Below are 24,326 nucleotides of genomic sequence, written 5' to 3'. Positions count from 1 at the left end.
CGCATTCACTCACTCATTTCACATTCGGCAATATTTACTGAGTGCCTACGAGATTTCAGGCAGAGTTCTAGGCCCTGGTGGGTGGTGTGGTGGATGAACAAGACAGTCAGATGACAGAGGGTGAAGTCCGGGGGAGGGCGTGGGTGGGAAAAGAAAAGGAGGAAGAAGACAAGGGTCCCTGGTCATCACTAGCAGGTCACCTGCTAATTGGACCTTGTATGCTGAGCTTCCCCCATCCCACTGGAATGTATGATCCGATCTGTGTAGGCAGGAGTTTTGGGTCAGTTTTGTTCACTGCTGTATCCACAGCACTGAAAACAGCACCTGGCACATAGTAGGTGCTCAATGAATGTGGAGTAAATGATTATCCCCCAGCTTCTGCCCTCTTTGCCCACCCCAACACTCACTCCCTTTCCTCCCCCACAGAAAGGAGGGCAAAACTCTTATAACTTTGGTGCAGCAGCCTCTAGGAAGTTATTTTTAAAGTATGTACAGCAACAATATGTCAAGGAGGGCAGGGAGGAACTAGTGAGGGTTGATGACAGTGACGGTTCTGTCACACTGATGCCGTGCAACGAGGCCTGGGCGCTGAGGAGAGGATAAAATGATCTAGCAGCAAGAGTGGCTGTTTCCTTTTCCTCCATGCCCTGGGAATGGCAGATCTCTGATTTCTCCAGGTCTCCTGGGAGCAATTCACTGAATCATTAACTTTGGCAAACAAAGGTTGTACCTAGTGACCACCACCCCCCCACCCCCCCCCCCCCACCCACCCCCCCACCCACCCCCACCCCGCCCTTAGAACACTGCTGTTCCTGTGCCCTGAGGCACCTGAATCCCAAGGAGAGAGATCAGGAAGGGGATGCACGTCCAGGGTCTAGTCACAGAGGAAACCCCAAGATCGAGGGAGAAGAATCTGCTCAGGCTGGGCCCCGGGATGTAGGGCCGCACAGGAGCCAGAGTATAACAGAAGCTGGAGGGAAAACCAGGGTCTCTGCAGGGAAGACACTCTGGGCCTGGTGTGAGGGGAGAACATTAAGAAGCTCTGAACTCAAGCGGCATGGAGATGGAGGGTCACTATGCACTGAGAGGTGCTCTCAGGAGACCCCTAGACACTGGCCTGGACTCAGCCAGGCAGGGGGCCCACCTCCTCCTGCGGATGATGGCCTCTGCCTTCCTGAAGAAGCTCTGGGCTCCCAGCCCTCCTGTCCCTTTAGCTTAGTCCATCCTCTGGGTACCATGCCGAGGTCTGTCCAGGAAACTGGACCTTGTGCAAGTGACGGGTAAGGGGAGAAGGGGAGCTCGTGGAGTCTGTAAGCCCTGTGAGATTTCTTCTGAACCCTAGCTGAGGGTTTTACAGGGTCTCTAGACCCAGGAATAAAGAGCTATGCCAGGGAAGTGGGGAGGGTCTTGCCATGGCCTCATCGTTAGCCCCAACCTCGTGGTTCCCACACAGCACCCCACCCTTTCGGTCTCCTGCTGATAGCTGGGGGCCTGACCAGCTAATCCCTCAGGCTCCTTTGGAGATTCGGGATGAATTATGCAGCAGCCTGATTGCTCGCCTGCTTCTGGGGATCAGAGGGTGGGGGGCCATGCAGGGCCATGTCTTCTGTGCAGACATGGGGACTGTAAAGGGGAGGGGTCTAGTCAGAAGACAAAGCAAGCTGCCAGGTGCCTAGGAGAACCTTAGAGACAATTGCCCGGAAGAGCCCGAGCCGAAGATGTGAGCGTCCCCTCTACCGCGCCCCATCCCCTTACATCCTGTTCCCTGTGTCACTGTTGGGATCACCTTGTTTGGAGAGGCGCTGTGGATGGGAGGGAGGTTAAGAATGCTAGAGCTCGAAAGTCAGACTTCTTGGGTTAAAGACTAATCCACCACTTTCTATTTAAGTAACCTTGGACAAGTTATTTAATCGTTCTGTGTCTCAATCTCCTTACCTATAAAATGGAGATCATGAGTACCCATTCATAGGATTGTTGGGCAGGTTAAATCCGTTAAGCCTTTAACTTAGAACAGTGCCTGACATATAGCAAGCGCTCCAAAATTTTGGCTCTTCTGTGCTTGTTTGCTTCCATACTGGAATGTGAGCTCCCCAAGGGTGGGCACTACTACTCGCATTCACCTCTACAGTCCCCAAGTCTAGAACAGTGCCTGTAGGGCTGCCACGCTCCCCAGCTCCAGGGAGTGTGCCTCTCGCTGTGCAGAGCACGGCCTGTGTGGTTGTGTGGTGGCCCCGAGTGCCTGACGAATAGTAGACGAGTAACAGATATTTGCTGGTATTTATCCTAATAGGGCTGATACACTCCCCTCCCCTCCCCCCCGCACACATACATCTCACTTGTGCCTCTATTTCCTTTGACAGACGAGAAGGAGGAGAGCGTCCTGGGGAGCATCCCCCTCCTGAGCTTCCGGGTGGCTGCGGTGCAGCCCTCAGACAACATCAGCCGAAAACATACCTTTAAGGTCAGTTGGCCTTCCTCTCCCAGGTAAGGTAGGGGCGGGAGGCCGGCTCTTCTAGAGCATATAAGAATGAAACAGGATCAAGAGCCACCTCCTCAGGAACCCCAAGTGGTAGTACTGGGGGGAGCAGGCAGCGGTCCCTGGGCTCAGTGCAGGCTGTTGTGAGGCTGTGCCGGGACCCCTTCCTCTTCTCTCCCCAGGGTGGGCCTGTAGAGATGAGCTTCAGTGGTACCACAGTCTTTCCTGGGGGAGAATTAGTTATGTGCTGAGGCCATGGACACTCTGCCCGGTGGCCTGGCACCTAGGAAATCCCTCACAGCAGAGGCAGGAACTGTGGCCGGGTGGGTTTCTAAGATCCATTCTGGAAAGTCTTCCTCCCCACTTTGGGCCCAGGGAACTAGACCCCCAGTCAAACTTACTCAAAGGGTCTCAGATGTAAGTTGTTCACTACTATTCAGTGTACAGCGCGTTCGCACCGGCCCACATAAGGGCCCTCAATTTGTCATTTGTCCCCACTTTCCTTCTTATCCCTTTGCCCTCAGCCCTGCTGCCTGCACCCTGTCCCCTCTCCAGCCCTTGTCATGGGCCAGCACCCTAGTATTTTTGCCACCTTGTAAAATGGGTTTTGTACGCCTGTGTTTTTTAGTTGCCATAAACGACATGCTCTAATTCAAAAAAAAAAAAAAAATCTTTGCAGAAAGTTAGGAATTGAGTTTCATTATAATTGAAAGCTACAAACCTCACAGAGACACAGTTTGAGGGAATAAGGGCCCAGGGAGATGGCCTCACCTGCAGTGCTCAGCGCCACTGCTCGGAACCCCTGGGGGATCTACCCATCAAAGACGGGACTTCAGCTGTCTCATCCTAGGCCAGTGTTTTTCCACATTTAGAAATTCACGGCCCATTAAAAACAATGAAAATTCCATGCCCTTTTTGTATTTTGTGATGCAAAGATCATAGGTTCTTTTTCATTTTCCAAATATAAAATTATGATATCAACCATGCATCTTCTTAGTACAAAGCCCTCTCTCCCCCAGTTGAGAATTGCTGTCCAAGACCCTGAAAACCCACAGGTTACTACTCGAGGGCAGCATCTGAGTTCCTGGGGCCCCAGAGACTCTGCCCTTTCTGTCCTTCAGCTCTGGTCACCTGGCCACAGAGAGGTGGGCAGACACATAATGCTGCTCCGGGGAACAAAGAGGGACTTCTTAGGCACATAATTAGTTTTGAGCCTCCAAGGGTCCTGTCTGCAGAATGAATGATCAATAAAACAGTGGCTCCAGGGAGCCGGATTTTAGCTGGGGAAATAGGAACAGGCTGTTTAACCAACAACAAACAGGCCTGCTCTACACAGACACGCACACACCCCCACACAGTCAGACAGCCTGTCTTACCCTTCCCCTCCAGACCTGCGTGCGCGCGCGCGCGCACACACACACACACACACACACACACACTCCAGCTCGGGAGCTCTGCCGGCAGCCCCGTTAGAACAACGTCCCAGTGACTGACACACCCCTCCATAAACCCCAGATCTCTGTGCCCATCAGCCCCTCTCCTCCTTCCCTTTTCCCTGAGGAGTGCACTGCCTCTTTAAAACCCAACTCGGAGGGCTGTGCTCAGTGGCCCACAAAAGGTTCGGATTGTGGCTATTCAGTGGCCTTTCCCCAGGGAAGGGAGGGGAGATGAGACAGATGGGAGGCTTGTCCTGCTGCGGCCACCAAGCGAAACCCTCAGATGGCCAGTAATGAGCCAGCACTGTTCCCACCCAGCCTGCTGCTGAATGGCCTTCCTCTGTCCCTGCACAGCCCCGTGGGGGCTCTGTGGGCTCGTCCATGGGGGCACCTCCCTCAATTCTCTGGTCCCCTTTCATGCTTCCAGGCTGGTGCCCCCTCCTGGCTCCCCATCAATCACCCTGTCTTTTCCCAGGCCCTCTGCCTTCTCCTGTCACAGCTGTTGTTCCCGTGCCTTTGCTCTCTCCTTGTTTCCCCATGGGTATGTTTTGTCCTCCAGCTTGACCGTGAGCTCTTCGAGTGCTAAGAGCATGTCTTTGCTTTCCCTGTGACTGGTGCCCAGAGCAGAGCTCTGCACACACAGGATGCTCACTGGACGCTTAGCAAAGTAATTATTTGCTGCCACTCCTACCAGCCCTGGACACACCCACTCGTCCCACCTGTGTGTCTCTCCCCTCTACAATAACCCTGTGTTCTCCACCCCAGAGGGCTTGCCTGGGCCCCTGCTCTCCATTTCCCTGTGCAGTTTCGACCCCCAGATCCCTCTTTAAAACTTCACTGGCTTTTCGTCAGCACCTCCCTGTCTCTGCCTACCTGCTGGGCAGCCCTGCTGGAGGGTGGGGACTGGCCGGATCCAGAGGAAGGAGACCCATCTCTGTCCTTAGAGAAGTAGGATGCCCCCTCACTGGGTAATGGCTCCTGTGCAAAGACACGTGCTGGGGAAGGTGCTGAGGAAAAGTGAAGGTCCGGCTGGGAAAGCACTCGAAGGGTGTGGATTTGACACTGTTGCTTAGGAGAACCCTGGGGCTTGGTCAGAGGAGCCCTGTCTTCTCTCCTTCCAACCCCCAGAGACCCAGGATTTAGCACCCAAGGGGTCATAGGCCAAAGTGAAGTTCATATCTGAGACTCTTAAACACTTTGGGATCTCTCATGTTGAATGGGATGAACAAGGCTAGCTGCTTTTTCTGGGAGATTGGTCTCACCTAGGAAGTGTTCTGAGACCCCAGAAAGGATCTAGCACTGGAGCGTCTTTTCCTCTTGGACCCTCCCCATCAAACAGATGCATCAGTTAAGGCCAGAGCAAATCTCGAGTTGTTTACAGTTGCAGGGCTGGTCGGGAACAGAGCTAGGATTAGCACTGGGCTGCCTGCCCTGCCTTCTCTCCTCGAGCAACCCAGGTTTGCCGGGTGCACGCTGTCCACCCCCACTCCTGGTGGGCTGACCTGAGCCTTGCTGGGTGCCATGGTCCCAGTGGTGACACTGAGTAGAAGGGGCTAGTCTGAATAGCTCCCTACTTCCCTCTGTTCCTCGACATTCCTGTCACGTCTCCTGTCTCTCCTTCTGGTGTTCGGTTGACCTGTTCTCTGCTTCTCCTCCTTCTGGCCGCGTGAGGACCCCTCCTCTGGACAGGAGCTCGCTTCTGGGTTACCGCCTGCTGCGCCTGCTTGCAGCCGCCAACTAGGTAGCGTGCTCTGACCGTCTGTGCATGCCCCCCGTGTGCCCGCGCTGTCCCGCTGCGCGGAAGAGAGTGCCAGCTTCTCAGAGGCTGAGCTGGGGCCGAGACTGGCATGTGGTTGGGGTAGGGGGGCATCTCTCCCGGGCACGGGGTAACTGCCCTTCAAAGCAAGCATGGAATTTGATGGGAGAGCGGGCAAGGTAATTGTCCCTCAGGTGGGGCAGGTCAGCTTACCTGCCTGTTGGGCTGCCTAGTGGTGTCCAGAGAGCTAGTCGAGGCAGATACGTGGGTGCCAGCTGGGGCACTTGGGACAGCTGGGGACCTCCTCACATTGCCCCGAGCTCCGTATGGGGCGAAGAGCTGCAGGTCAGGGGAATGACCTGCCTGACCACCTGCCCTGTGGGCATGGGTGTATTCTCCCCACAGGTGACTGTGTGCTGGGTGGACGAGGCTGGGGACAGTTCCACGCACTGCCTCTCCCCACAGGCTGAGCACGCCGGGGTCCGCACCTACTTCTTCAGTGCCGAGAGCCCCGAGGAGCAGGAGGCCTGGATCCAGGCCATGGGGGAGGCTGCCCGAGTACAGATCCCCCCAGCCCAGAAGTCAGCACCCCAAGCTGCACGTCACAAGTGAGTGCCAGGGACCGGGCATAGGTGTGAGGACTGCTATTAGAGAGAGAGGAGGAGTGAAGAGGTGCCCATCTCTGTGCCCTTGCTGAGCCCAGCACGTGGACTTGAACCTCTGAGAACATGTGAACCAACTCCTTGCCTCCCAGCAGGGAGGCTGGCTAAGTGAATTCGGAGCCTGTAGTCTCTTTTCCCCTGGGCAGCTCCTCCTCTTCTCTCTGAGCTGGTGGAGGCCAAGAGAGAAGCCAGGTTCCATGCGGGCCTGGCCAGGAGCCAAACACCAGGGTCATTCACTCGTTTTGTTATGCATACAGCCTTTGTGGGACTCAGGTTTGAATCCCAACTTGAACACTTGCCCACTGTGTGACCTAAGTGTAAGTTACTTAACCCCTGACCCTCAGAGACGATAATTATAATCCTACCTCATAGGGTTGTTGTCAGGACTCAATAGTATGGGTAAAATGACTGACATGCAGCGAGCACTCAGCACGTGACGCTCCTGTCACTTCACCCCGTCATCGCCCGCAGTCTCAGCACCTGTCTGTACTTGAACTGGGCATTGAGTCTTAAGTTAGATGTTAGCAGGGATCCAGCAGAAGGAAGTTTTACAGTATAGACTCCAAGTCCGTGTACCTGTCTTGAAAACGTTTACCAAGCAGTGTCTCAACAAGGATGCTTGACTATGTTGAATTGGGGAAGGTGTAGCGAAAACATTGTCATGAGATTCCATCTTTGCTTTGACCAAGGGGTGGAATTCCAGAACTTCACTCCTTCTTTTCATAAATATTTACTGTAGATAGAAATGTGTATAGGGTGCTAGGAAAACAAGGTAGGAAAAGTCTGACAAGCTCCTACCTCATGGAGCTTATACTCTCATAGAAAGTCCTAGAAGATGCTTGTTCGGGAGGGAAACTAGCTTCTCTCTATGCCTGTGAAGTTGGAGGCAACGGCTTCAGCCCCTGGTGCGCCTGCCATGTTTGATCTCACACAGTCCTACCCAGCCTGCCAACGAGGAGCCCAAGACTCGTGGAAGTTAAGTAACTTTCTAAAGGAGAGAGGGCTGACCTGTCACAAACCTCTGTAGCTGAGACATCAAGGATGGTTCCGATTATGCGTAGTGTGTAGTGCACACCAAGTGACGGGGGCTGGATCAGGAACAGACTACAGGAGACACCTAGTCTGGGTGAGGTTAGTCTCGGCCATAGCTAGGAGGCTGGACTCAAGGAGTTTCAGCAGAAGGGAGCGAAGGGTGACACATGAGGAGGACCAGCAGGGCAAGACGAGCACATGTGCACAGGCAAGCTTGGATTACGCTTTATAATTGCCCAGGCTGGAGCAAGTATATAAAATGGTAGGATTTAGGAAACAGAATTGGAATTCATTGAACCCTGTTTCCATCACTGCCTTCCTGTCCATCCTTCTCCACTCCTCTTCTCCTTCCCAGTTTCCCCCCACCTGAACTCCACGCTGGGCTGGAGTCCCTTACAACATCTCCCTTGGCATCCCACAGCCACGAGAAGCCAGACTCTGAGAACATCCCACCCAGCAAACACCACCAACAACCCCCCCAAAACAGCCTTCCCAAGCCTGAACCAGAGGCCAAGACTCGAGGAGAGGGTGATGGCCGAGGCTGTGAGAAGGTGGAGAGGAGGCCTGAGAGGCCTGACGTCAAGAGCGAGCCTCTGGTGAAAGCCAATGGTGTCCACGCTGGACCAGAACCAGCCTCAGACCCGGGCAGCCCTTACCCTGAGGGCCCAAGGGTCCCAGGAGGTGGGGAGCGGCCCACCCAGCCCAACGGCTGGCAGTATAGCTCCCCGAGCCGGCCGGGGAGCACAGCTTTCCCACCTCAGGACTCAGAAAGTGGGGGGCAACGGCGGAGCTTCCCCCCACGTGCCAACCCCGACAAAATCGCCCAGCGCAAGAGCTCCATGAACCAGCTTCAGCAGTGGGTGAACCTGCGCCGAGGGGTGCCCCCTCCTGAAGATCTTCGGAGGTGAGGCCTGGTGGGGTGGGGTGGAGTGGGGATGGCGTTCCGGCTGGGGGCTGGGGCTGGGGGAGTGACAGGGAGGCACCCTCTGTTGGAAACCTTCTGGAAGCCAGGCTGAGTTGGGAAACCAAGAAAACCCCAGGATTCCCTGCTTGCCCAGATGCTTACTAACCCCATGGTTCCCTCTGTAGAGTTTGCCCCCTGCCCCTGATTCTTGCCGTCTCTGCCTACTTCAGAGGAAGGGACAGAGCACCCAGTGCCTCCCACAGGACGCTGGGCGGCCTGAAGCATGCAGGCAGTCGCAGCGAGGGGCCTTTAAAGCTGTCCAGCCAGACGTCCGTCCGTGCTTCCCACCCTTGTATAGCGTCCAGTGTCTCTACCAACGCGAGACTCACTAACTGCCAAGGCAGCTCACTGCGTCTTTGAAGCTCTGTTTGCAAGCCATTATTTATAAGCAGTTTTTTAAAAAGAAAACCGTTGCCACTCATTGGCCCTAGTTCTTCCCAATAGACCGATTTACTTCTTTATCCAGTGACTGGCTCTCAAATATTTGAAGACATTTATTGGACCTGATTGTGTTCATCAGGGCAAGGGGGGCTGCCGCTCCTTCCCTGGGGGTCTGGGAGGGCAGCTCACTGTGGTGGTCTGCCCTGCCCTGGGGAGAGCGCCTCACTAGGGTTGAGTCCCAGGAACGGACTGGTTGGCTCCTTGATAGGATCATAAAATCAGCGAAGGCATCCCTTTGTCCCTCCTCCGTTGTCCCCCTCCAGGTGCCTGGTACACTCTAGTGTTCTCTCTGCTCTCAGCCTCTCTGGAAAGAATCTGATAAATTGGTTCATGCTGAGATAGAGATGGCTAATAAGGCTTAAAGTTTCTCCCCAGGGAGACAAAGAGACAAAGATGGAAGCTCTGAATGGTGAAATTTCTGGCCTCAGGGAACTGGTTGAGGGGGAGAGCTTTGAGGACAGGTCTTTCCTTGCACTTCTGGAAACAGGCCTCCGTGCCTGGGCAGTGGGCGCCCCCGTATGCTCGCAAGGTCAGCCTAGGGCACCATTCACCTCGTCAGACCCCACTCTAGGCTGAAGGACAAGGAGGAGGGGCTGGGGCACGGGCAGGTGGCTGGGGGTGTGCCCATTTTGTCTGGCTTCCTTACAAAGTCCTCTCTGTCTCAGTCCCTCTAGGTTCTACCCTGTGTCCCGTAGGGTCCCTGAGTATTACAGCCCCTACTCCTCCCAGTACCCTGATGATTACCAGTACTACCCGCCAGGCGTGCGGCCGGATAGCATCTGCTCCATGCCGGCCTACGATCGGATCAGCCCACCCTGGGCCCTGGAGGACAAGCGGCACTCCTTCCGGAATGGAGGCGGCCCCGCCTTCCAGCTGCGTGCGTGGAAGGAGCCTGCCAGCTATGGGCGGCAGGATGGTACCACCTGGATCCCCAGCCCCTCCCGGCAGCCTGTCTATTATGATGAACTGGATGCCGCCTCCGGCTCCCTGCGACGCCTGTCCTTGCAGCCCCGTTCCCACTCTGTGCCCCGCTCGCCAAGCCATGGGTCCTACAGCCGCGCCCGCATTTTCTCCCCCATCCGCTCACCCAGTGCCCGTTTCGAGCGGCTGCCACCTCGCAGTGAGGACATCTATGCTGACCCTGCTGCCTATGTGATGAGGCGATCCATCAGCTCCCCCAAGGTGAGCCACCAGCCTTCCCCTCCTTCCTCAGCCCCTGAGATCCCCCAGAAGCCTAAGACGATCTGCTGAGAAGAGGTGGGGATGCAAGGGCATCTGGGGACATGGGGTCACTGGGCTGTGTCAGCAGGACCAGGGATGCTGCCCAGGGGAAGCCACTGGCCCTGCGGTTCTGTCCATAGGAGAGCTGCCTTGGGGGATTTGCCTTGCCCCTGAGTAGAAACACTGCTCTCTGTGCCCATCCCCAGACTGTACCAGGAGCCCTAATTCTATATAAGAGGACAGAGAGGGTTCTATCTTTTCAAATCTTGAGGACCTGGACAGATCACTGCAAGGATATTGCAATGGTTAAAGGCTGTCCATTTTAGTTTGAAATCTGCTCCGGGACAGGTTACGAACATCCCTAACCTTGAACTTCAGTTGGTGGGGAAGTCCATATCCCAGCCGGATCCCCTCACCTCTCCAATCCCCTTTCTCTTCCAGTATGATTACCTGGGAGACAGGCGGCCAGTCCCTGCAGGACTGTTCCCCTACAACTACCCACCATCCCCCACGGTCCACGATAAGATGGTACGTCCTCTCCTCCCACTCCACTTCCCCTCAGGACCTCTCCTCCCAGGGCGGGGCCAAACTAGGGCAGACGCAGGGGTGCTCTGTGCCCAGTGCCTGGCCCGTCTGGTCTTTAGCAGCCTCTGGATACCTCCTCCCTCCGGCCTGGACTCTAACACCAACATAGAGAGTGGTGTCAGTTACCCCTCCTCCTCTGTGACACAGGGCAGAGGAGCAGGGACAAGATCTGGAAGCGTGAAACGTCCCCATTCTCTCAGTCTCAGAACAACTCCTCTCCAGCATGCAGAGGGGCCTGGACAGGGTGCTTAGGCTATGGGCTGGGAAGAAAAGTTAAGCTAGAGCTCCCAAAACAGGCATGATCTTCTAGTCTTCTTACCCCTAAGCGTACTTGCTTCAAGCTCGTCCTTGCCTGGAATGTCACTTTGGGGGAAAGAGACTAGAAGCCGGATTGAGGAAGAAAAGATTTTCCATACTGTGTCTCCTCCTACTTTCACTCCCCTTTCTACTTGTGTCTCTTCCGGGAATTTGTTCTCCTGAGGATTTTGGTCTCCGCCTGGAGAACTCGATGCAGATGCTCCGCCTGGGGAGCTGGGGAAAACCACTGGAACCAACAGGCAAAATCCTTGTCTCCAACGGCCTGTCACTGGCCCCTCTCTCTGAGTCTTCTCTGCCGGTGTCCAAACTCTATAGCCAAGACACACAGCAAATGCACCCATCTGGAAACAGTGGATTTTCCAGAAAACTCAGAAAAAGCTCCAGGAAGTGCTGACTAGATGGCTTCAGTGGTGCTTCCCTCTCCCAGGGCAGGGCCAGGCCGACCCAGGAGCCTCGGAGTGTGTCGCTTCTCTCGCTGGGCTTGTCCAGCAGACAACCTCTGTGGCTGCCCGCACCCTTCCCCCCTCCCTTCCCTAGACTCCTCAAGGCCAGAGAGGCCTCTGTTTGTCGTTGCCCAGCTAACTCTTAACTGCTTTGCTTCCTTTTTATTGTTTTCTTTTGTCCTGTTCCTGTTTGTTTGTGTTGCCGTTGGGCCTCGGGCTCCGGGTAGGATGAACTTTTAGACCTTCAGTTGCAAAGAAACCTAGAGTATTTGGATCAGCAGGTAGGCAGAGCTGGTGCCCCTTACCATCCCCCTGCCCTCCCTTCACGTCTCCCTGCTCCTCCCCGCCTTCTCATCCCCCATCCATCTGACAACCTTTGTTGGCAAAAACCGGGACACAACAAAGTGGCTTATATTTTGGTTTGCACCTTCACACCCCTTCTTTGCAAAGCCCTTTAGGGCAGCTGGGAGTTTCCTGGGGAAAGGAGAATTGTAAATTACCACATGAATAATTAATGTCACCGCCTATTTGTTCGACCCAGATGGAACTGCCCCCAGGGGGCAGGCGGGAATTTGCATTTTTGCTGGATAGAGTTGCAGAGACAGGGAGGAGCTCTGTGCTGGGGCCTAAGAGGCTAAGGATTTAGTTCAGCCTGAATCTGGGAAATTAGCCTATCCTATTCCACAGGTTGTGGTTAAACTCCACATTTTGTAAGCGAAGGACCACAGACCTGCCCTGCACTGATTTTTTAAATTATGGTAATTCGGTATATATGTTAGTTCCTCTGCAAAGTTCTTTTGTATGCACGGCTCATGTTTTCCTGAGAACTCAGTGCTGTAGGCAGAGAGAGTGTCATCAATCCAGTGTTACAGATGAGCACCCTGAAGAGGCAATGAGTGTCCCCAAGTGATGAAAGCAATCGGCTGCCTGGGCTCTCACCTTTGGCTACCTTGCCTTTTGAGACTAAGGAGGCTGTGATACTGGGTTTAGACAGGCCAGGGGTCAATATGCTGGGCAGTTTGTATGAGCACATACTCATATTCAGATCTGTGCTACAAATCATGGGGGACCTGGATGTGTACCAGATCCAGGTGGAGGCGGCCTGGGGTGGTGGAAAGAATAATGTTAGTAATAATAATAATAATAGTGGCAGCACTTACCGTAATGGGATGCTTCCTCCATGCCCTGCACCATTCTAAGCATTTCACAGATCCTAACCTTTATAACAACTCTGCAACGTAGGTATTGTTATTATCCCCGTTTCGTAGGGGATATGATGAAACTAAAGCCCAGAGAGATCAAATAACACGCCAAGGACACACAACCAGTGAACAACAGAGCTTGGATATGACTCTGAGCTTTCGACTCGGTTTACAGCTGAGGAAACATCTAACATGTGAAGAAGCTGGGGTTGAACCTCATCAGGATGACTTTGTGCTCTTAACATTGTAGAGAGAACCATAAACTTGGTATCAGAGGACGTGGCTGCAAATGCTGGTGGTTCTAGTCACAAGCCATGTGACCGTCATCTCACAGGGTCTCCGTGTCTCAGTGAGGTCGTCCTCATGGGAGCCCTTGGGTACTGGGAAGCATGATATACACATTTTAATCAGCAGTGATGGCTCCTGGCCCTCAAGAACATTGCATCTTAGTCCCAGAAGGAGCATGTGGTGTTGACACCGTAAGCATTCTAGTCCATGTGGGGATGACTCCCGGCAGGCCCTCCTCCCCGCAGCCCATCCACACTGCTGGCTTTCCAAGCATTCAGTGCAGATGGCAGGGCCCCTTCCTGGGGGCTTCTTCCCTCACAGAGGGGCTGGGGGCTTCAGAAATAACCTTTTAGAGGACCTCTTCCTAGATAAACGATAATACTCTTAAAAGGCAGTCTTGTATGATAAGAAGAGTCCAGAACATAGTCAGACACTGCACTCTAGTTCCAGCTGTGCCATTTACAGGGATTTTTTTTTTTAAACCTTGGTCTCTCTGGGTCTTTGTTTTCTCAATCATGAGACGGACATTGTAGGACCTGCCCTTTCTACCTCACAGTTATTGGGAGAGTCGAGTGAGAATGTATATGAGAGCACTTTGGCAGGCCTTGATGAGGGCTAGTTATTGCTACTATGATTATTTTATTATTCTTTTTCTTCCAAAACTCAAAAATATTAATTGACCACCCTTGACCCCAGTGCTGTGTATAAGGTACTGGGTTAGGTGCTTTCTCACGAAATTTCTCTAACGTTTGGAGAGACAGAAGGTGGCACACAGGAATCCTCCTAGAGGCAAGGCCCACATAGGCTGAACGATCCTGAAAGCCATAGCATGTGTGGGGGCAGGCCAGGGTGAGAAGACCCCTGCTTCCTCTATTGTTTTAGATCTACTGGTTGGGGAAGGAATGAGATCTGTGGGTGACCAAGAAGAGCCTGGGCCTCCCTTGCCCTCTCAAAGCCTGATGTGTTGGTAGATCTGCCTTGTCCTCCACACATACACATAAACACCACACACAGGACACACAGGTATGACACACAGGCAGCCAACATAAACATACACATTCCACATACGATCACACATACACCACACTGGCACACCCCATACACAACAAACACAATCTCATCCACACACACACGCACGCACGCACATGCGCGTGCACAGCCTCTAAGAAGATAAGCACTGACTTGAGTTCAGATCCTTACAGAAAATGTGGTTGATATACTGTTGACTTTTAACCATTTTGCAAAGACTCAACCTCATATTACAATTGCTCTTTTAAAAGCCTTTTAAATCACACTTTATATCATAGAAAAAATTCCCAACTGGGCTAAAGAAGTAGCAAAATCAGATCCTAGGAAAGCCCTTTAAAATGCTCTAGAGCCTGTGAATGGGGGTGGAGGTGTGCCCCTCGCCCTGTCTTGTACAGCGCACAGAAGCAAGGCTGCTTTGGGGCTGCCGCCTAAACAGGGCAAGAGGGAAATAGGTGTGGGTCCAACAAAGATTGGGAAGACAAGGGCAAAAAACGTGGGGGTTCCCTGAACTGTGACCTGAGAAGATCTGCCCTAAGGTGGCTCTGTCCCTTCCCTTACTCATTGCCCCTCCCCAAGAAGCTTTCCTGCACAACTCCCCCCGTCTTCTGCTGTCTTCTCCTGGAGATCCATTGAGTTAAAGGGACATGGCCAAGGACACTCCCTAATATGTTTACATTTGACGCTGTCACACTGGAACCAGTGGGGGAAATGATGGCATTCCTGGTTGATTTGGTTGGCTTGTCCTCCCTCCCTCCCTGTCCCTCTCCCTCGCCCTTCCTCTCTCTCTTTCGTTTTCATCTGGCAAATAGTCTTTCCCCCTCCATGTTCCTGATGATCCTTGAAGCATAAGGATAACGTGTTGGGAGAGCAGTGTTCCAATCTCTGGTGTCCCTTTAACATGGCTTACTTGCTTTGGCCTCCTTGTTTGCTCCCTGGCGCCATCCCAGATTGGCATGGATGCTACCAGCCCAGCTCTGGAAACCGTGTTTAGCAATACTTTCTACTCTAGAGCAGAGGTGGGCAGGGTTTGGGAAGAGAGGCCTGTGCCTTCCCAATGTGACGGCCCAGCCAAAGAGCCGGGTCACATTTTCTTTAACGTTGTTTCATTTAGTTCAGATTTTGGGAGATCGGACTTTCCAACTGCTTGTGTGGTCTTTGACCAAACCAGTGTGAGAAATGAGAGCCGGCCCAATGGGATGAGACCCACCACACTCAGGCGCCCTGGGGAGGTGTCACTGGGCTGGGGCCTCTTCAGAGCCACAAGCGAGGGCACAGTGGCCTCCCAGGTCCCTTCTGTGGGCTTTCCTCAAGGGCAACTTCAGTGCGGGTCCTGAGATGGAGTTCACGAGGGGTGAGTGATGGGCAAGGCCAGGCAGAGGATGCTGGAGGCCTCAGGAGGAGCTGTCCTTTCCTGTTTCCTGGAAAGCAAGCACAGGCGGGCGTGGGGAGACATCTCTCTGGGGGTCTGAGTTTGAATCGTCTGTTCCTTCCTCTGCTGCAGATGAGTGAGAGTGAGACTCTCATCAGTATGGTGAACCGCATGGTGGAGAACTCCTCCCCCAGGGCCCAACTCTTCATGCAAGTAAGACCTCTGCCTGGCAGCATGGTCCCTGTCAACACCATTTTTCAGCTGCTTGTGCATGGTCGCGTCCACCCATCAGGGATGAGTCCACTCCGCCTGCTCACCTGCCAGGCCTCATCTCCCAGGCTCAGCCTGGCCTCCCTCCTTTCTTTTCACTGTGTCTCCCCCATTCTTCACGTTCATGGGTGAACCCAGGCCCATTTCCCAGGCCATCGAAATAGCCCGCACTGACATCTCACGCCATGCAGGGACCGCAGGCTGCTTTTTAGCGTTCAGGACTTCTCTTTCATGTTTGGGGTCTTCTTAACGGTTGTTGGGGTGAAGGACACGAGGCGTGTGATATGGAACCATCCAGCGACAGAGTTGTGTAGAACGTGCTCTCGTTGCTGCATGTGTCACCAAGGGCAGGCGCCTTTGCTGGACTCAGAGGCACTTCTGGTTGAGGCACAAGCCCTGGGGCTGGCGTTCCATCTAGTAGGGTGGTCGTTCTCAGATTCTTCCAATGCTCGTTCTGTTCTCCCAGGTCTTATCCTTATCAGAACAGCCAGGACTTAACTCTTGTTCTCATGGTTGTTACCAGTAAGCCATTTGGGAGCTACACAGCCCTGGAACCCCTCTTGGCAGTAGATTTTAGACCTTAGCGGAGAGGAGATACAGAGCACGAGTGAGCAGCATCTCTACCTCCAGAATCAGCCCAGGACGGTTGGGGCGGAGCTTGGGGCGGAGCTTAGGCCGGGCTGTCCCACGCTTTCCGGCCAGGGGGCGGAGCACTGTAGCTCAGCCCAGGTCCCCAGAACAGATGCTGCCTGAGGCGATGGGACTGTGGTCGGTGGCAGGAACGGAGCGAGACTGTCAGCGGTCCCGTCCCTGCGTGCCCTGCCCGGGCTGCCCTCTGCTGTGGTAACCGGCCTCCTGTTCCTGCAGGTCCCTCCATACCCAGAAGTGTTCCGGGACAGCGTCCACACCTACAAGCTAAACGAGCAAGACACAGATGTAAGAACAGCTCTCCCGCTGCCTCTGTCCACTCCAGCCCCTCCCGCTGCCCTTCTCATCCTCACTCTCCTCCGTCCATCTCTCATCTCCTGTGGCCCTTCATACATTTCATTCCTGTCCTCTCTCACCGCAAAGACAACATTCTGCCTGGGCCTCCTCTCGTTCTTACCACTCACCCCTACCTCCCACCATGGCTGTGTGTGTTTCTCCACTGAGTTTGAGGCCCTCTTATCTACAGCGCTGGCTTGTGCTTATTTCAGGAGCACAGACTTCGTTAGGAGGTAGAGCATGTAGTCCCCAGGTGCCTGGAAAGAAGAATGAGGCCTGGCTCCACCCTCGGGGAGCTTCTGGGCAGTGGGAGGCCCAGGGAGCAGCAGGCGGCAGCACAGGATTCATGTGCTGAGCGGACTGTAACAGGGTCTGCAGGAGTGCGGGGTAGGGGGACCGCGTGGGCTGGTGGAGGCCGGGGACAAAACAGGTGGCACGTGAGCTGGGCCTTGAAATAAAGGGCCCAGAGGACAAGATTTGGCCCACTAGAAAGTAGCCAAGCGGGTATTTGAGGAGTGGCATGGATAAAGGTGTGGACGCAGGAAAGCACAGGTCTTCCCAGAAGACAAGTTTGGCCTAACCTGCCTTGCCTAGGTAGCAGATCTGCCCAGCAGGCAGGGGAGACGCTCTGTACAGGCAAGGACCAGACCTCAGAGGGAGCCACCGTCAGCCATCCCTGAGCCTCTGGAAGGAGGAGGGGAGATCAGGGTCCTGTGGGACTAGGGAACCAGTTTACATTGTTCAGCGGTTTTGCTAAGACTGTTGTTCAGAAACCGGCCTGTGCCTCTAATTCATACACACCTGGAGGCCCAGGAGGCGAGGCCGTGTTATCTCCTGAACCTCTTGTGAATTGGAACCCCAAGAGGATGGGAGTGCAGAAGCTTAACGTTTGGCTCTCAGCCCTCTCCCCTCTTAAGCTGACTCGTTTCCTCAGAGAATAAATTTGTCTCCTCTCCCAATGGGTCTTTGGAGAGTCCCCCGAGGTGAAGACCATCTTCCTGTTCCCAGGAGCCTCCAAGGTCAAGGTGAAGGCCCAGGGTTCCTTGGCAGGGAAGAGGAGGTGGTATCCAGAGGCCAGGCCCTGCCAACCCAATTCCCAGGTCCCCATCAAACCGTGTTCTTCACTCCCTTCTTTCTCCCTCCCTTCCCCCTTGGGGCCCCCAGAAGCTGCTGGGCAAGTTGTGTGAGCAGAACAAGGTGGTGAGGGAGCAGGAACGGCTGGTGCAGCAGCTCCGAGCTGAGAAGGTGAGAGCCATGGGGTGGCCCTGAGTGGGGCAGATGGGGGGGCTGGCCCAGAGAAGGTGTAGATTGCTATCTCCATCCTGACTAAGCTGATGAAGATTTGCCCCTCCTTAAATTTCTGTCCTGCCCTTAATCAGACCTGCTGAAGCTCTTCTGGGGACCTCAGCCAGTGTGAGGGAAACCTCCACTAAGCTGCCTGGTTGAACCCCTAGGGCTCAGGCCTCTGCTGCTGAAAGCCCAGGAGAGGAGCTATGAAGGCCACTCATAGCCATTCCCCTGCCTTTCTTCAGGAGAGCCTGGAAAGTGCCTTGATGGGGACCCATCAGGAACTGGAGATGTTTGGAAACCAGCCTGCCTACCCAGAGAAGCTGCTACACAAGAAGGAGTCGCTGCAGAACCAGCTCATCCACATCCGGGTGGAGCTGTCTCAGGCAACCACGGTAACCTGGGAGCTGGGTGTGCGCTCCCACCCTGGCCAGCACCTGCAGGGGGGAGCCACCCTCCCAGCTGTGCTCCTCTAATTCCTGTTCTCCTCTGACGGCGAGAGCAGGGTGCTGTCTGCGAGAGGGATAAACAAAGACCTTAACACTGCCTTACAAAGAGGCAGCAAATGTGCCAGCCTGCTCATCCCATTGAGTCTCCACCAGGGAGACTGGCTTGTTTCCCACAAGCCGTATCTGCACCAGGATTCATTCAGGACAAAGTGAAGTTGAGGGCCACTTCTTTCCTTGGCTGCTCTAACAGCTTTGCTGCCCACCTTTTCCACTCCCCTGGAGAACCAGGATACCGGCAACACGCCACCCTGGTTACTTCCCAGCAGGCACAGGGCAGACCCTCTGACACAGAGAGCAGCAGCAAAAGCCCCAGGAAATTGTGTCCCAGAGGGAGGAAGGTCTCTAACCTCCAGAGAACAGGCACCCCCAGGTCTTTCCTTTTTTGCCCTCTACTCTCTATCACCCAATCTGGGGAGAACAGGAGGGGTGTGAGAGTGAGATTAGCCCCTTTGGGCCTGCCTGCCATCCAGAGAGGATTCCATTTTCTCTCTCTTTGGGCATGCAGTAGGCTGGGCTGTTGCACCTCCTAAAAGGCCAGTGTTTGGCTGTCATCAGAATGTCTCAGCCCAGGGCCATCTCCTGTCCCTCTGGTACCCGGGCCCCAGGCCCTGAGGCAGGACGAGGAGGGGCGGATTGGCAATTGCAGCTTCTCAGTAAGCCCTCCCCTTGCAGGCCCTGTCGAACAGCACCGTGGAGTACGAGGGCCTGGAGGCAGAGGTCTCTGCCCTGCACGACGAGCTCTGGGAGCAGCTCAGCTTGGACTTTCAGGTGAAGAGGCCCACAGGCAGGCGGGGCTGCTGTGTGCTTCAGGCCCTCCTTTGTCATTTTGGCCGAAAGAGGCCACGGTGGCTTCCTTTCTTGCTTTAGAAATTTCAGAGACTTATGACCAGGAGTTGGTCCTCAGATGAAAGACAAGGTTCAGGGCCTCTTAAAACAGACTCTGAGTTTCAGGGTGAAGATAATGTGGGATCGTTCTTTAGTTCCATCAAATCATGGGGGAAGAATAAAAGTTGAAGCATGGGAGACTTTAACAGATATATGAATGTAAAGAAGATCATGATAAATACAGATCTCTCTCATGACATCAGAAGAGTACGCAGTGTGGGAGCCATCCACCGGGGAATTTTTAGGTGGGAAAGAGGCCTTTCTTTCTGGGATGGGTCAAAAACACTCTGCTTGGAGGCAGGAGGATGGACGTTCCTGGGGCATTCTTCTTCCTTTCCTTCCTCTGTCTTTTCTCTTCCCAGGCTCTGCCCCTTCTCTAGCTCGCTTTGCAAGCCCTGTCTCTCTGATGCAGTTAACACCCTGGTTTCCCCCATTTTCCTCCTGTTTCCCTCCTGGTAACAAAACTTACCACCCAACCTTGCAGCTTGTTAGGTTAGGTTAGCCCCTGGACCAGAGGCCCCAAATGCCACGATGTTCTGTGGGCAAGCCTCACTTTCACCGCAAACATTTTGGGAGGTAGGATAGCGTCATGGTCGAGGGCACCAGCTCGAGACCAGATCCAGATGGTGGCCACACTGCTTACTAACAGATGGTGTTGGGCGTGAGCCTCTGAAGTGGAGACAACCGCTGTCCTTGCCTCGTAGAGGTGTTGTGCAGCCGCAGTGAGTTCATGTGTGCAAAGCACTCAGCGCAGTGCCTGGTATAGGCGGGCAGGGTGGGGTGGAGGGCAGCGGGGCGGGGAATGTTAAATAAAAGGTAGCTATTATTTTTCAAAGAGTAGACACTGTAATTGAGTAGAATTCATGCATATCAAACAGTCCCACAGTATGTGAAACAAGACAGTAAACCAGAAGCTCTTGGCCCTGGAAAACAGGCCACCATCAAGTGTCCACCTAGAGGGGTGTTCACTCCAAGACCACCCTGAGCTCCCCTGGGTAGGGGGCGGAATCAGAGGGACAGGTTCTCACTCTCTTCATTCTGAGGCCACACGTTCACCTAAAAGTGCTCTTTGCTGTGATGACAGAGCCCTCTCCTCCCGCAATTCCAGAAGCCGAAGAGGCAAAGGCTGCCCATGAGAAAGATGAGTGTGCTAGAGGGATGTGCGTGTGTACATGAGCACGGGAAAGCTCCCGCCGGGACACTCCTTGGTAGCCACCTCCTTTGACCTGCTCTCTGGCTGTTCCAGAATGAGGTGCTCAACCGACAAATCCAGAAGGAGATCTGGAGGATCCAGGATGTGATGGAGGGGCTGAGGAAGAATAACCCATCCCGGGGCACAGACACAGCCAAGCACAGAGGTAGGCGCTCTCTCCACCAGCCTCCTGGCTCCTGGCCTCACCAGAAACACCTCCAGCGTCTCTGGTCTCCATCCCACACCTGCCAACTCATACCTCTCCAGGCCTTCACACTGTGCTCAGAGCCAGTCAGGGCCTTCTCAGGGCTCCAGAAATTCCCTCTGCCCAGAATAGACCAGATAGACCAATCAGAGATGCTGTTGCCTCTAGATCCCTCCCCAGAACAGGTCAAAGAGCACCTGCGCCTTCCCAGCCCCTAAGCCCATGGGCCCACTGGTGATCTGAGACCATTACCTTAGTGTCTTCCTTCAGCCCAGGGACCTTGGGCTGGCTTTCTGTGACACCTTTGAGGTAGTGGTGTCATTTCCATCCATTATCTTTTCCTGCCCAGCTCGCTTCTCAACAGCCAACCTGTGAGCCGACCCCTTATAAGTCCCTTCAGCAGGCCCAGGTGGCCCTGAGACCCTAAATCCTCCCCTGCCTTCTCCACCTACAGAGCCCAGCCACACTCCAAGCCACACCCCTACCCCTTCCCTCATCTCTCTCCTCTTCTGTTTCCCCAAAGGAGGACTTGGCCCCTCAGGCACCTACAGCTCCAACAGCCCCGCCAGCCCTCTCAGCTCCACCAGCCTCACCAGCCCCCTGAGCCCTTTTTCATTGGTGTCTGGCTCTCAGGGGTCCCCCACTAAGCCCGGGTCCAATGAGGTAAGCTGAGATCACGGAGAAGAAGGTGGGTGGGGGAGGGAGGACTAGGTTCCCATTTGCCTGAAATTATACAAGTTCTGTGCCCATCTCTTCCCCAGAGGCCTCCAGTCGTAGTGCTTCATCTCTGTCTAAGGTAGTCATTCTCACACCCAGTTTGGTGACCCTCCCTCCAGACTTCTCCTTTACTTGTTCTCATCTCCAACTGTCATCCTTAGGTGCCTTTCAGGGAGGTCTTCCTGAGCACCAGGATGGTTAGCAGAGACCCCAAACACTTAATAGGAATTTAACTCTAGGATTGTTCTGTGGGTGAGAGGGCTGAGGGTTGGTGTGGGGGGCATTTGCCTAGTCAGCCAATCAGCAGGTGTTTTCGGAGGCTCTGCTCTGGGCAAGGGACGGTATGAGACCCTCTCAGAAAGATGCCTGAGGGCCTTCACCCACCCAGCGTCCAATGGGGACCAAGACCATTCACAGTGAACAGCCCTCCTCTGGAACGTGGTGGCATATGTCTCAATACTGAGCCACGTGGCTCAGACTGTAAATGTTCTGATGTTCCAAAGAGAGGGTGGAACTTAAACTAGGCCATGAAGCATTGGGACAGGTAGAGGAACAAGGGAAAGGCATTACAGGCTGGAGAGCTGGCGGAAGCAAAGGTACAGGGGAGGGGTGTGCCCAATGTGATGGGGAGACAACGAGGAGAGAGCTTCAGAGAAAATGGGGGACCAGTGCACAGGCGGGGGCTCAGTAGAGGAGGGCCTTGTAGGCCAGGCAGGGTTAGCTCTGGAGGTGGAACTCCATCCAGGCGACGGGTGGGAGTTTGGTGGTCCAGGGCCCCGCCCCAGGCTCCAGCAGTGTTGTCGTCCGCCTCTGCTAATGCTCTTTTCTTCTGCTCTCACAGTGGCTGCTCTTGTTCCTCCTAATGCTCTGGCTTCTCTCTGCCTCAGGAGCCTGGCCCCCCGCGGCCTCCCCTCCCCAAAGCCTACGTCCCCCTGGAGTCTCCTCCCACCGTGCCTCCACTCCCTAGTGAGAGCCGCCTCTGGCCATACCCCAACTCCCCTTCCTGGCACCGCAGTGGCGAGACAGCCAGGGGTCAGGTACCCAACACCCTTGGGTCCTGGAGGGCAGGGACGGAGGGAGCGGGGCCCGGCAGGAGACCAAGTCATTGTTCCCATCCCAGTATTAATTTTGCCACAGCTCAGCTTCTACTGGTCCTCTGTCAGACTCTGGGATAAGCAAAGGGATGGGTGAGACCCTCATACTGGTCCTCTTTCCCCTTTTTGCTTCCTGTGGACAATGAAAACATGAGTTGCTGCCCTACCCCGTGGCAGCCCGTGGCTGTAGGTGGTGGGTTATGCCCCCCTCCCTACCAGCATGACCAGACGATGGAAATCCAGTGACAGCCCCCCAACCCCCACTGGTGCCATTCCAGTTCCTTCCTGCCGTTGTGCACCTCAGACCCCAATCCTCCCATGCTCTCCCTCTCCCCTTGCCTGTGTCTCTGCCTTGTCTGTGTCCTCTGACTCTCATCAGCCCCTGAAGTGTAAGGATACAGACCCTTTTCTCCCCTGTTCTGGCTCCTTCTCTCACCTGGATCCCTAGGCAAGGTCCAGGAGAAACATGCAGTTAGGCTTGGAAGAGGTTGCATGGTGAGTAGAAAGACTCCTCAAATAGGCTCAGCTACTTACTGGTAAGATGCACAACCCTTGAGGGTCTGCCTAGTGAGGTGGGCAGAGCAGGTATCATTGCCTCGGTTTTACGGACAAAGAAAGGTGATAGGACTTACCCATGCTCTGTAGTTGGGCCAGAGCTGGAGTTCGTGACCTCTGGTCTAGTCTCTCTGTACTCCCCTCACTGAGACTTAATTCTTCATCCCCGTGGGAGGGGATGGCTCAGATGATGTCTGAGGTCCCTTTCTAGTCACATGATTCTGTGAGACCACAACCCAAATGCCCTGTTCCTTCCCACAAAGCTCATCTTATTCTTGTGCTCAAGTCTTGGGTGGGATCCCAACAGAATCCACAGATAGCCTTGGCCTTGTAGCCCCCTCCTCCAACCATTCCTCCTCTGGCTCACAGCAAGTCTGTGCTTTTCGTGTTTGCCAGGAGGACTGGTTGGGCTGAGGGATCTCTCTGATGGGCCTCAACGGAGGCCCTCTTGGAGGCCCTGAGCCCTCATTCCCCAAGAGGACCACACATTGGCCAGTCTTAAGGTGGCATGGGTGGGAGGCTCCAGTGTATCCTTGCCCACTTCCCAGCTGGCACACACAGTTTCCCTGCCCCATGTTTTTTCAAAGGTTTGCACTCCCACCACTGCAAAACAAAGAAACACCACCAGGGACCCAATTCTCGGTGGTCACTCTAGCACCATCCATCCATCTTCTCATCCCTTCTCCCTAGCCCATGGCAAGCTATGAGCAAAGCAAGAAAGACCCCCACCAGACCTCACCCCTGGACACCACTAGAGACATCAGCCTTGTGCCCACCAGGCAAGAGGTGGAAGCAGAGAAGCAGGCAGCTCTCAACAAAGGTACTTCCTGTTCCATCCTCCCCTGGAAGTGAGGCTAAGGGTCAGAGAAGAGCCCAGACAGGTGCTCGCTCACATCCAAGGAGGTGCTTCCCCACCTGGGCCTCTCACCTCCGTGGAGGGCAGGACTGAGCCTCTCTGAGAAGCAGGCTGCCCTGTGTCCCTTTTTATGGGACCCACTGGCTACTGTGTCTCCCTGCAGTTGGCATTGTGCCCCCTCGGACGAAGTCACCCGCTGATGAAGGAGTGACCCCGTCGGGGGTGGTGAAGAGGAGTGCCAGCGGGCTCGCCAATGGGCTCTCCTCCCGGGTGAGTGCGCGCCCGCAGGCCCCGAGAGCCCGTGCAGGCCTGAGCGGGGCTGGGAGCCCAGGGGCCTCCGTGTGTCCACCTACCTGTCGCTGTTCAAGAAACCCAGGACTAGAGGAGGAAGGTAGAACAAGAAGAAAGAAGGCAAGCGGGGTTCTCCTTCAGGGAGACGTCACGGGACAAGGAAGCTATACATAATAAAGATATAAGAATATTTAACAAAATTATTGTAATGTGCCAGTGATGAAATACAAACTCAAAAGTCAGTGGTCAGAGTCAAATG

The 24,326-nt window shown here is 54.5% G+C and overlaps 1 protein-coding gene across 1 annotated transcript in view; it reads left to right on the top strand.

Annotated features, from left to right (window-relative positions):
* Positions 1 to 24,326, top strand: part of PLEKHA6 (pleckstrin homology domain containing A6) — a 137,835-nt gene that overhangs the window by 100,461 nt on the left and 13,048 nt on the right. Inside the window, exons 8-20 of the mRNA XM_027082707.1 lie at positions 2,361 to 2,461; positions 6,074 to 6,276; positions 7,784 to 8,266; positions 9,433 to 9,949; positions 10,430 to 10,516; positions 16,360 to 16,428; positions 17,641 to 17,721; positions 18,009 to 18,158; positions 18,945 to 19,040; positions 20,404 to 20,515; positions 21,078 to 21,217; positions 23,611 to 23,740; positions 23,940 to 24,046. Coding sequence (XP_026938508.1) covers positions 2,361 to 2,461; positions 6,074 to 6,276; positions 7,784 to 8,266; positions 9,433 to 9,949; positions 10,430 to 10,516; positions 16,360 to 16,428; positions 17,641 to 17,721; positions 18,009 to 18,158; positions 18,945 to 19,040; positions 20,404 to 20,515; positions 21,078 to 21,217; positions 23,611 to 23,740; positions 23,940 to 24,046 — 2,276 coding nt within the window. The remainder of the gene's footprint in view (positions 1 to 2,360; positions 2,462 to 6,073; positions 6,277 to 7,783; positions 8,267 to 9,432; positions 9,950 to 10,429; positions 10,517 to 16,359; positions 16,429 to 17,640; positions 17,722 to 18,008; positions 18,159 to 18,944; positions 19,041 to 20,403; positions 20,516 to 21,077; positions 21,218 to 23,610; positions 23,741 to 23,939; positions 24,047 to 24,326) is intronic.

The sequence above is a fragment of the Aethalodelphis obliquidens genome, unplaced genomic scaffold, assembly GCF_003676395.1.
Source record: "Aethalodelphis obliquidens isolate GAN/ISIS:26980383/991018 unplaced genomic scaffold, ASM367639v1 scaffold48, whole genome shotgun sequence".
NCBI classification, from domain to species: domain Eukaryota; kingdom Metazoa; phylum Chordata; class Mammalia; order Artiodactyla; family Delphinidae; genus Aethalodelphis; species Aethalodelphis obliquidens.
The sequence above is the reverse complement of the archived record's forward strand: the minus strand, read 5'-3'. Positions and strand labels throughout refer to the sequence as shown.